Genomic DNA, 12,422 nt, shown 5'->3' on the forward strand with positions numbered 1-12,422 from the left:
TGCACCAGATAAACATGAAAGGTTTGGACCATTTTTCTACACAGAACAAAAAAACCTCAAGAGATGCAGAAAAAAAAAAAGGAAAAAAACAATTAGTCATATATTCATACATGGAAACAGTAACACTTCCTCAGCTTCTTGGAGTTGTTATTTCAGTGAAACGTTTCTTTCCTGATGTGTTAAATTTACCTTCTTTGACTGTGTTCTCTCCATGGCTGTTTGAGTGGTCCGGTAGATCAGAGACCAGCGTATGATGAGAGTGTGAATGCCTCGCACTCAGGCTCTCCATCTCCGTTGCTGTGTCAGAGCTCCCCCGTCTGGTAAACTTTCCTAGGGTGAAGACCGGAAACGGATATTTAGTTTACTCATCTGAGAGGTGCTTGGAGGCAAGAGACAGTAGCTGAGGTTAGAAATTGAAGGATTGGAGTCGGCAAAAGTCAAGGCCTTCCAGGACCCTGTGAAGCAGAACCAAACATTATAGCGGGATATCTCGTGGGGGTTCATTGACATAAAGACCCAATGTACAAACTCTCTGCAAGGCTCTTCCTCTCAGCACACACTGATTTAGCTGACGCCCACATTGTCACCCACCAGCAGCTTCAGGAAAATAAGACTGGTCAGCACTGAAAGACTCCACCCTTTGGGGCAGGTTATAGGAATTTAGTTTCTTCTCCCCTTGTCCAAAAGAAATAGGTGTATTAGGATGGGGAGTGCTAAAGCAAAGGAAGTTCTTCAGCAATACAATAAAATACAAATCAAAAGAACCTACTGAAAGAGGGGGACTGTCTCTGAAGTAGGCAGGATCTGTTGACCATCGGATCTGAAATACATGATTTCACTGAGATATCGTAAAGAACTGTAGGTGAAGCCAGGACAAGAATCTGGAGCCCCTGAGATCAAAATTTAACAAGCTTCTTGAGCTACTGAAGATACGGAAAGGAGGATTTGGATACTAAATTTGTTATTCTTGTACAAATCTGTAGGTGTTTGTATATTAACCATTGACAAAACACATATGAATCTTTAAGCATTCACTTGGCTAAGCTCATTGTCCTGTGTCCCAAAAAGGGACATGTTTACAACAGAGAGCTTACCAAAATGATGCCATCTAAGACAGTGAAAATGAGAAGGCTCTGGCATGGCCTTAGGCAATCATTTTGCTGCCTATCATCTCCAAGAAAGGGTGCCAGGATGAAAATTCATGACATTCAGAGTAAGTTTATGAAACAGAAACAATGCCTAGACACTGTTCAGCGAAATTGGAAGCTTGAAGGAGCCAATATTTAAATTTAAACAGTGTATTTTTGCAGTATCAAGACAGTGTAAGCCTCACTACTGAGACAATACCCTATTTATTTTGTATCCAACATTCACTTGAGGAAGACTGTGAATATTTTTTGCCATACTCCTGATGTCCATATTGCTGCCTCTCCAGAGATTTCTCTTTAAAAGAAGAGGATGCAACCATTCCTTGAATCTATTTTAAGCTGCAGTTGTGCAATGCTTGCTACCACTCAGGGAAAGTGTAGTCAAGTGGCACAGACATCACTACAGGTTGCTACAGAAGCTATTATTCCAGTAAAGATGCTAGTTTTCGGAGAAAAAGTGAACTAAAGCATAAGTCATGCAAGGCCTGCTGTCAGCAGTTGACACTTCTACAAACAGGTGTGTAATGCTGCAAATAGAGCCAAGGACATAAGGTGGCAATAGGACGGATGAAGAAATAAAGAGCCTCTGTTGTTCTCTGAATGTTCAGGACAGGAATGACACAGAACCTGGGGCAACATCTCACCTAATATGGTGGTTTGCCATCCTCCTCTCTCAATGCCACGCCGGTCCTCTCCAATTCCAGAGAAACTGCCGAAGGAGAAAGTGCTGCGAGTGGGCGAGACATCCAAATGATCCTCATGGAGGAGGAAGGGCACCCCCATCCTTCGTTGCCGCTTCTTCCCAGTATGGTGGAAAGGAATTGACCCTTTGCGCTCACGCTCCCTGTCCTCTTTGCGGCTCTTAAACTGCAGGAGGAAGAGGAGCAGACATGAGAGCAGGTGGAGGCTTTGAGGCATGGCAAACTACCGTTTGAGGGAAAAAGATAACACAGATATGTGGCCCAAGTATAACCTTCCACTGAGCTTTTTATCTTGGCCATTTACCCTGATAGCAACTATCTGCACTCTGGGACCATATGAGTATTTAAAGGAACTCAGTCTTGCTCTAGGCTGGGATGGATGCCCTTGTATAATTTTATGACATTCTCAGACCGTGAGCTAGATTCACAGAATCCACAAAACTCCGCTAAGTATCTTGGATGGTTGCAAACCCAGTGCTTCATGAGGTAAAAACATCAGAAGAACTCACTGAATTAGCTGGAACTACAGTGAGCACCAGCACTTAAAAATCAGCACTGTTTGAGTACCCTCCCCTCATGCAGTTTCAGCAGGACAGTTATTTGAATAAAGATTTCAGTATTGTGTTTGGAATGTGCATATAAAAACCCATGTAATAACAAACAGAATAATTTCCAATGAAAAGAGATGTCAGTCTCACATATGGCATGAATATATAGTCCAAGCAGACCTTCAGCTGCTACTTAGCAGGACATTGAGGTGCTGAATCATAGGGAAATTAAAGTACAATTTTCTTCCACTCACCTTTTTGAAGATGTTCATCCCCAGGTCTGTGGAGAGATCTGGCACTGCTGGTCTACGCAAGTTGGTCAATGAAACCTTGGAAAATGCCTCTGTGCTTAGTGATTTTTCTTCCTCATTACATTTCATTGTAAGATCCTGCAGCTCCCAAAAGACGACAATAAGCACAAGGAGAAATAGAGGATAATCAGCTTAAAAAAAAGAGCTACTTCCAAGAGCTGTCATAGGAGCCCTGTAGAGGAAAAAGACCTTCAATTCATTACACAAAACACTATTCACACATTTAAAGAAAAACAAATTAACAAACAAACAAAATTTAGAAACTCCCAGAATTATTGACCTTGTCTCACACTTCTGTCACCACAGAAAAAAGGTACAGCACATTGTGCTGCCACAGAAAGCCTCAGGCATTCCTGTCAGTGTGGTCTAGTGGCACGGTAGACTATGTTCTACTCTACTCTGATTCTGATCCCAGGTATGACTCTGGGTAGCTGACGATCTTCTTGAGGTCTTGGTTTACATTTATGAGCAATCACAATGGCTACCCTTTTTGAAGCGTTTTATTTAAGATCTAAGAGAATATGCCCTTAATAACATATGCCTTTAAACATGTACTTTGGAACTGAACTGCAATCAGCAGCACTGTCCCTTCAAGAGACTTGATTTGTAAAAAATTTATTTACTCACTAAAGAAACCTAAGACTTCTACATCAGTAAGCATCCTTCACTTGTAATAACAGTGCTCCAAGACCCGTCCATCATAGTTCTCATCATAGTTCATATTTGTGAAAGCCCCTATAGCTATAGCACAGAATGTCCCAAGACAGTGAAAAACTTGAGACTAATTTACTTTAATATCAGTAGAGGGCACTCTACTCCCCTTCTGCACCGAGCAAAACGCATTACAGCTGCCTACTGTAAAGAAAGGCTTTGCTACAAAAGGTGGCATAAGCTCAGCTCCTGGCCATCTGTTCTCATTAAAGATCTGATGCCACTTTTCATGAGATGTTTGTGCAGCTGACCTGACCAAATTCCCTCAGGATAATTTTCTTCTGCCTAAATATCAGCTTGTTTCCAATGGAGATGCTTTTTTTCCTTGCTCCCCCATCAGAAAGGTTCTGCTACAACCGGGTCATGTTAAAATACCTTTTTGCTTTCAATCCAGAGATAGCCATATGCCAACAATAGATGAAGCAACTCCTATGGTATAGGAGGTTTAGATTCTGCCTAGCCAGGTTGCATATTGCAGAGCTAGCCAGCCCTGCAATACACAAGTGTGCAGTTTTATGCATATGAAGGTCCAGCAGAAGCCGGTGACAGTCTTTGCAGCTGAAGTCTTAAACACCAGTTACAGTGTTTGCACTACTAGGCTACTGGGGACCACACATTCTTCAGAGACTTTTCAGACTAATCAAAGACTACTCTTGAATCCTTCCCATTAATTTTATCAACAGAAGAATGAAGGAGACACACAAAAGAAAGATTCCTTTTCACCATTGTTTTCAGTCAAGGTATGCTTTTAAACCATTTTGCATATACGGCTAAAGATTCAGGGGAGGAGCCATATGTAAAATCCAATAGACAGCAAATCAGGATTCAGCCCTAGGTACTCTCAATAGTGAGGCCAGCAAGTACTCCATATGGCTTGGTTCTTAGCTTTTACAGCTCTCTGGCCTCTTCTGGCTGGAAAACATTGCATGAATTTATTTCAGATTCATTATCTTTGTCCATTAGTTACTAAATCAGTGTTTTATTAGGTGGCTTACGGTCACCAAAAGGACAGAGTAAGGATCAGGGCCTACTGTGATACAAGCCATACAAACACACAGAAAGACAGTGTCTCAGTTCTGAAATCTGCTTAGGGTAGGTATCAAGCAAACAACACTAGAAAAGCAAATTACAGAATCACCTTAAATCTACAGTGTGGTATATGATGTATTGTAATGAATTAAGCTAGCACTCCTGTTGAAGACTGATTAAAAATGTGGCTATTCTGTGCAGTAGACTATGTGGTAATTACAATATGCATAAGATGGATAAGAAAGGAAAATAGTTTGGGGGCTGCTACTCTAGGTTTTGTTGTTTCCGTTTTCTATTGCCTTCCTTCTGCATGACTGTATGGCTGCCAGCTCATTAGTACTTCTCTCAAGATATTACACTTGAGACTCTTGGCTTTACATTAGCATTGCAGCGAGCACTACAGCTGCATTGGTCTTATGCTTAATTTAAGCTTTGGCTCTTTGCCCCTGCAATGTTAGTGCGAGACTGTAGAGGTTTGTGAGCCTCTGAAGGTTTCGTTTCCTAGACCTGTCCTTATAACTGAATTCACTGCATACAGGTGCAATGCAGGTTTCCTTTATCACATGTTGTCAGGTCTGAAATATGTTTAGACTAAAGTCACTTTCTAGAGGAAGCTAGTATTCATTTTATTCACACTCCACCCAGTACCCCTTTTCCTATGCAACAAGGAGTGCTGGCATGCTGCACTGAATCTTTTTCTACTTTGCTGTTCAGTTTACTAGGCAATACACGGAGGATATTTCTCATGTTCTCTCGATCCCAACTGCTTTAGCCCAAGCTGATATTTGAAATGTGATTTCAGGCACACAGAAACCAACAAGAAGTGTGAGAGTTTTGCTGAGGCTTACAGAGATGCAGGAAGTTACCCTGATAAACTGCAGAACAATAGAACTAATGTGGATTTACCAGAAAAATCTACTGGTCCCTGATGCGATTGCAGGCAGCTGTTTTTGCCTGCCACTTTAAATCTATGCTGCTGAAACAGAGTGCCAATATTTTTGAGAAGTTATTGATCAACCTTTGAGCAGAAATGATGACATCGTGTTAGGAATTTACGATCTAGACCAAAAAAGCAGGCTTTAAGCATATCCCTGTGTCAGATGAGCTTGTGAAGTCTCAGCACACAACCCCTTGTGTTGATAGAAAGAAATGACAAATCTTAGCCCTCTGGAGGTGGCATTCTCTCCTCTGACTAGCAGAGAGCCTTGAGTGATGAGACTCTGAATTTAAGAACAGCAGTTAAGTCCCTACAGTTGGCTGGGATGAAATAGAGCCTAGATGTCTCTGTGCCTTGCACAAATTTCAGTCCTCAGAGTTATAAAGAAGGGGAGCATGAGCTGAAACTTTTGCTGCATGGAAGACTGTTTCACCTCCTCCATCACAGCTGTTCTGCATAACAAATTGGAAACCTTTTTAAACAGGATTCCAATTTGATGAAGTACAATAAAAATACACAGGGCTGACGCAGAGGTTACCAAAAGCAATCAAACCTAGCCCTGGAGGGAAGAATGCCCTGGACAGAGTCCTCACATTAACAGCTAGAAAGTACCCAGTGGAATTGCCAAATGGATTTAACAGAAAAACGTTAGCGAAGAGCAACTGAGTAAAGGAATCTTCTGCAAGAGAAACAGCCTGGAAAAGCAAGAAATAGCCAAATGTGTCAAAGGAGGGATGTGTTTCACAGTATTTAGAGAAGAACCAGCACAACACTAGTGCAAACAGTGCCTATGGAAGACAACGCCATTCATGCTGCCACTGTGCTGACAAGCACTGACTACACTCCCTGTTGCACTAGCAGCTAAACTTGCTAATGTGCAAAATAACCGGGTTGTTATGAGCAAGGGCAAAAGGACAGTATATGCATGGAAACAGTGAACCACATCAACAGCAGTATCTTCCAATTCTCCCTCCAGGAGATGATATTAAGAAGGATTTTCTGTACATGCACAGCAATCCTACAAAATCCCCATGCAAAGGTAGATTAAGACTGAATAGTAATTCATATCACCTGGCCTTTATGGAGATATGTCAAGCTTTTACAGGGATGAAACAGGCAACATTTTATAGAAATAACACTAAAGTATAATACAGTTTAAACAATACTGCTGCTGCTGAGCCCTTAAAACCACAAGTAACCACCAGCACTCATAAAAATCATAAGAACGGCTATAAAATCCTGAGATTTAAAAATAACAGTACTAATATTTACGTTGTTTATGCTTGTCTTCTGGCTTACGAGCATGTGGGCTGTACAGGAGAAAAGATATTTTGCCCTTCTCCCTTATAAAATGGCACGTTAAAAACTGCCAGAGCTCTACAATACTGAAAGCAAGGATTTTAAGAAAAAACACCAAAAATTCTGAGAGTTCTGACTCAAAAAAGACATTTGACAGCAACATTAGCAGAAGATAGAGCCTTTTACTTGAGGTGTGTCATAAAATCAGGTTGCAAAAATAGAATTTGTATTAAATTTCGTTACGCAGTTCCATCAACTCAGTAAATCAGAATTTGCTGTTAAAAGCCCACATGACAGGAAAAGAGTGCACAACCTAAAAGTAGCACAAATCAACCAGGAGATTAACTGAAACTGCAGCAGCATCCCCTTTTTATCTCTGGAACAACCGTGAGCTACCCAAAAGAAAAAACATTTAAGCTCTAACACGAAGAGCTTTACTGCACCAAGGTCAGGAGTCTGGGGTTCCTTTTCCAGCAAAACAGGGACCAAGTCTTGACACCTATTAGGACAGTTTGTCTACCGAGGTTTTGTTGGCAAATATAAAGGTAGAAGTTATGCAATAAGAATAACAGCAGGAGAAGAGGTAACAACATGGAGGGCTTTTGCTCACTGCCACTGTTTGCAAAGTCTACTCCAATATTTTAACCCAAGTGTTTGCCTGGAGTGTGCAGTGCTGTACCAAGTGCAATTCCTTTTCTCTTTTGAGGGGTTACACCAAAGAAGCTCAGTGAGTCCTGAGCATTACACCGTAATGCAAAGGCAGTCTGATTTCTTCTGACAACTACATTAGTATATACTCACGTTAAAAACTAATGTTATCACAGTTCGCCCTAGATTAATTATCCCCAATCAACCCTCAAGCTTTCAGCAGTCACCAGCTCTGACTCTCTGCATCAGATTCTGCCTCTGAAACCCTCATCGTTCTCAAGGTCTCTTTCTGAATCGATGCACATATCTGACCTCCGGGCAGCTTAACCAACACCAAAGCTGTGCTTTTCACTAGTTGTCCAGCCATCACTTCCCAGCATCACCACAACAGTTGCTGTTTTCTTATTGATGGCAACTGCTTACCTGAGTTTTGTGGGTATTCACCAGAGAGGGTGCAGCAGCCACCATGGAGCTGCTGCGAGGTCTTGGTAAAGGGGTGATCTCTGGCTCAGGTGGTTTCTCCGGCTTTTCCTGTAGCATATGCCTCAGCCTCTGCAGGTAGTACATTAGTGACCACTGTGTGCCCTCCTCAGACCAATGTGGCTGCAGCAGGCAGCGCAGCACTGCCACATCAAAGTATGTGGCATAGCGAGACTTCTGGCATGGTGGGATCACCAAGGACATCCTGTTCCAAAAAGTAGGAGTAGAAATGTTAGTCATCAGGCTCCTTAGCCCTTCTTAGATACTCAGCTCTGAATAAAGAACCACTCAACGATGATCTGTCAGGTTTGTGTGTTCAGTTGTTACTAAGGGGTCACTCTTGACACCACGAAGTTTTCTTTGATAGCTGGAAACCAGTTCCATCCTAGCATACATGCTAGTCCTCCCCAAAAGACCCAAGAGCTCTACTAAGAGGCCTAAAATTTAGCCACTCATCAAGAGCTGTAAGCCATTCTCATTCTCCTGCCATCTGCAGAAATCACCAGGATGTGCACACAGATGTGCCTGCTTGAGCTTGCAGGGGCATTTGACACTGACCCTTTTGGACTAAGACCCTGACTGAGGAAAGCATTACTGAAGACACGTAAGCGGATATTTAGCTTTCAGCTCCCTAGAGGACTCAAGTACATGCTTTGTTAAGTGTTTTCTTGGATAGGGTTGCTTTCTTAAACTGTGGTCTGAAGATAAGCCTCCAGCACCTGCGCTAACTGAATAATTTGTTCAGCTGGAAACAGACAAGCCTTTAGCATCTGCTGTTCAGATACTAGTAATATATATTTAGGAATGGTTTACATTTGTACACATCAGGCCTTACTTAAGAAGGAGCAGGCAAGGCAGCTAAGTTAACCCTTTAAGCCAATTAAATGGATTCTTATACAAGTAAAAGTTACTGTTATGGACATTCTTTGCCAAGGTGTGCTTGGAGAAAAGGACCATTTTTAGCCTTCATTATCATTTTCCTGCCTTTCAAGTGGTGTTATTTCCTGATAGGTTTTAGTACGGAATTTCCTAAGTATTGTAGAAGTCAGTGCACGCAAAAGCAAGATGTCTGTAGTAAGCCTCAGAAATGAGACTCCAGAGACTTCAGATTTCAAAGGGATCATATCTGTATTCAGAGCCAGTCCTATTGCAATAAAATGCCCCAACTTTTTTATTATTTGTTTTTTATACCACTTCTCTCCTAGCAGAGTACAACTGGCCTGATCTACCCTCTGTACAGTCACTAGCTGTTAAGAGACAATCTGTCAGAAAAGGAGCAGTGAAAGGGAGTCAGAGGAATGAGAATCACATGGCAAAAGGTGTGAAATGCTGGGACTGGGGCTGGAACTCTGGAGATCTGTCTATTTTTTTTGCCTGCTGAAGTACACAATTTGAATGTTTCCACTTAGTGTGTTAGAAACACACCTCTGTGAACTGAGTAATTCTATGATTTTTGGATTCTATAAAAATCAACAGCACTTCCATGAACTGTATTCTCAGGCATTTGGGAATGATCACAAGAATATCAGGTATTTATTTTTTTTTAAAGCCATATATTATCAACTCAGCTAAACAACATGCAAACAGCATTGGCAGGACACCCCCATCTCCAGCTGGGTACCATCGCATTCTGAACAGAGGTGTCCAAGGCCACAGTCCAGCAAAGCATTAGGGAACAAGTGGTAATACTGACCAGTGGAACCTCGAAGTGCTTAAAGTGAAGTGCATGCTTAAAGTGCTTTGCTGGATTGCTGCCCAGTGCCACAAAGCTGCCGTGTGCATCCAAGGCAGATATAGGACTGGCAAAGGAGAAGGAAGTGTGCAGTGAACGCTGACACCACTTGGAATCACATGAACCCTGCTCCATATTACACGCTTGGAAATGGGGGGCAGGTGGCAAGCCTGGGCTTGGAGCAATGTGTGCATCTAGAACTCAAACCTGCAGGAGCTGCTTTGCTGCCAGCCCCACAGGCCAGTGTTGAAGGCACTTGGTGACTGCAGACGAGCCCGTCTGTGTCAGCATATGTCACTACATGCGATCTATAGATTCAAAGCTTCTCCCCTAGTGCTGTATTCAAGGTAAAAATGTTACAAGTTTGATGACTTTAAAATAAGCTGTTATAAAAACCTGAAAAACTGAATTAGGAAGAAAACAATGATAAATGGAAACACGCTATAAAGTTTTCCCCATAAACCTGATGTGAAGGCTGTTTTTGTCACAGTCAAGATTGTGTCACATAGATGCAGCCTGTAAAAAAACATAAGGACAGCTGGGATACTCAAAGCATCCCAGCAAAGGAAATAAAGCCCGTCACCTCAGTAGCAATTGTAAAGGATGATGCATTGCTCCCTGGTCACTTTGCAGGACACAGATCAGTGTCTGAGTCTAAACAGTCTTTCATGCTCCCCTGTATGCACCATAGGCAAACCTGAGGCACAACACAGCCTGGAGCAAGGCATGTTCTCTTTATGAAATATTTGTCACTGAAGTCCTTCCTGCAAAGTCTATTTCCCAGGCAGTGTGTTCAAGGCAGAAGATGGATAAAGGGCTGTGGTTTTATTTGCTTCAGTGTTAAACTGTATCATCTGTAAATGGAGAACTTCACTGAGTGGAGCAGGGATAATTAGCCAGGATCAGAGGAACAAGCCATTTGCTCAAGAAGTGTCTGAGGAACCAGAAATTAAACTCTGTACTTCATTTAGAAGGAAACCTAGTGTTCGTATAATCAGCTCTTGGTTGCCTGTGACTGCAGGGAGAGTGGAAAGGCAGCCTTCCTTCAACCCCGGCCCAAGGACAAAGGAATACTGCGGCTGTTGGTAAGTAGAGTAAACAACATTTGTTCCCCAGTTGTCTGTTGCTTGGCAACCAAAGCTCCCTGTACAGTTTTAACTGATCAATGAGTCCTGCAAATGAGGAGGCATAATGATGCTCTCTTCAAAGCCTGTCTGAAGCTTCATCCCCATAGCAACCACCAGACCCAGCTTGACAAATTGATCACCTGATTCTGTCTTCTTAAAGGCTGCTTATTTTTTTACGGCTGTGCACTCTCTGAGCAGTAGTGTTCACACATAGAAAGGCAGTTCTGTCCCCAACTTCAGTTTTACTGGATCACATTAATACAAATTAAATAAAGACCCAGAACTGACAGCAGGCTTGATACAAAATCACAAGGGAAGCCTCCTGATGAGATAAGAGCCTTAGAGAATAGCTTTGCCCTTTCCACCAGTGAAAGGGTGCACCAAACTCCTTTTTGAGAAATCAGAGCTGTTCCTAGATTATATCCAGAAACCCACTCCATCCCACATTTCTTCTGTCACTGTAATGAAGCAATTTCTTAAAACACTGCAGTGTTTTGGATATGACATTTCCCAAAAGAGATAAGCAACAGGACCAAAATTTTCAGGAGGAGTTTAAGTGACACTCCTAAATCCACAGAGACCTAAAAATATAGCTAGGCTTCCCTCCCTCTCCACCCCCTGAAAACACTCATCAACTTAATTTACTTTATGGCACTACCGAGTGTCCAGCACTACTGAAAATCTGGTTCTATCTTTACCTGCCCGAATCTAGATTAAAAGAAGTTAATTTATCAGTGCCATGCTGGAAAACCATGGCCTGAGCTCCGCTGGACCAGCTGGGAGGATGTTTGTGTGGCCATGCTTCTTTGTTAGTCTGTTCCTTTGGGCCAGTGGTCTAAAGCAAGCTAAGCAGCAGGACACAGAGAAGACATAATGAAGGCAATGGAGAGAGGCTTGCAAAAATCCTTTGCTAGAGGGAAAGAAAATTTGATCAGAAGGAAGCCAGAAAAGATACTAGTTGCCTGAGGCTGAATCCAGCTAAGGAGGGCTGAACCTGCAGGTTATTTGTTAGTGTCTTTAATTATAAGAAACCAACATATTAGAAAACACTAAAGAAACTGTCCCAACAGGCCAGGTAGAGATTTCTCCAACGAAAGTGGCATTGAATATCAAGTGTCACCACCTTGCTCGTCACCCAGAACTGAGATTTGTTGAATTAAGAGTTTGAGATAAACATCCAGCACCCTTGGCGTGTACAGACAAAGCAGATTCAAGATAAAGGACTTCTGTGACCTCCACCATTGAGTCACACCAGCCTAACTTTCTGCTGAAGGTGTTTGTACCTGGGATGTGCGGTACCTCTCTCCTGAGAGGTTTGGGAGGATACGCTTCCATCCAAGGAATTTCCACGATGACATGCTGAAACAGTGGCCTTTGGAGGTACAGAATCTGGCTGGGTTGTCTCACAGACCACCTGTAGTCCCTTTGGATAGTTTTAATAAAAGGAAATAGGTATATAAACATATTTATCTCTCCCGTATTAGTTTTCTTACTGCAATTTGTGCTTAGATATGATTAATTACTTATACCATAATACCATGGTAATACCACGGAGAAACTGATCACGCCTGGGGCTTCTCAGTACCAGGCATTGTACAGGGAAAGGGTAAGACAGGGCTCTTGCCCAAGAAAATACATAAGATCAGGCTTCCATCCTATAAGATAGGATAAGGCCAAGGAGATTGTGACAACTATACTCAATACCCTTTGGTTCCACTGCAAACAAGGTTGGGAGCCTTCAGAAGAACTGT

At 42.3% G+C, this 12,422-nt stretch overlaps 1 protein-coding gene across 3 annotated transcripts in view; it reads right to left on the reverse strand.

Moving 5' to 3' along the window:
* Positions 1 to 12,422, reverse strand: part of UNC80 (unc-80 homolog, NALCN channel complex subunit) — a 133,366-nt gene that overhangs the window by 106,482 nt on the left and 14,462 nt on the right. For all 3 annotated transcript variants that reach the window (XM_050900032.1, XM_050900030.1, XM_050900031.1), the window contains exons 7-11: positions 11,955 to 12,094; positions 7,756 to 8,017; positions 2,652 to 2,786; positions 1,793 to 2,015; positions 190 to 330 (exon numbers count right to left, since the gene is read on the reverse strand). In XM_050900032.1, coding sequence (XP_050755989.1) covers positions 190 to 330; positions 1,793 to 2,015; positions 2,652 to 2,786; positions 7,756 to 8,017; positions 11,955 to 12,094 — 901 coding nt within the window. The remainder of the gene's footprint in view (positions 1 to 189; positions 331 to 1,792; positions 2,016 to 2,651; positions 2,787 to 7,755; positions 8,018 to 11,954; positions 12,095 to 12,422) is intronic.

The sequence above is a fragment of the Gymnogyps californianus genome, chromosome 7, assembly GCF_018139145.2.
Source record: "Gymnogyps californianus isolate 813 chromosome 7, ASM1813914v2, whole genome shotgun sequence".
NCBI classification, from domain to species: Eukaryota; Metazoa; Chordata; class Aves; order Accipitriformes; family Cathartidae; genus Gymnogyps; species Gymnogyps californianus.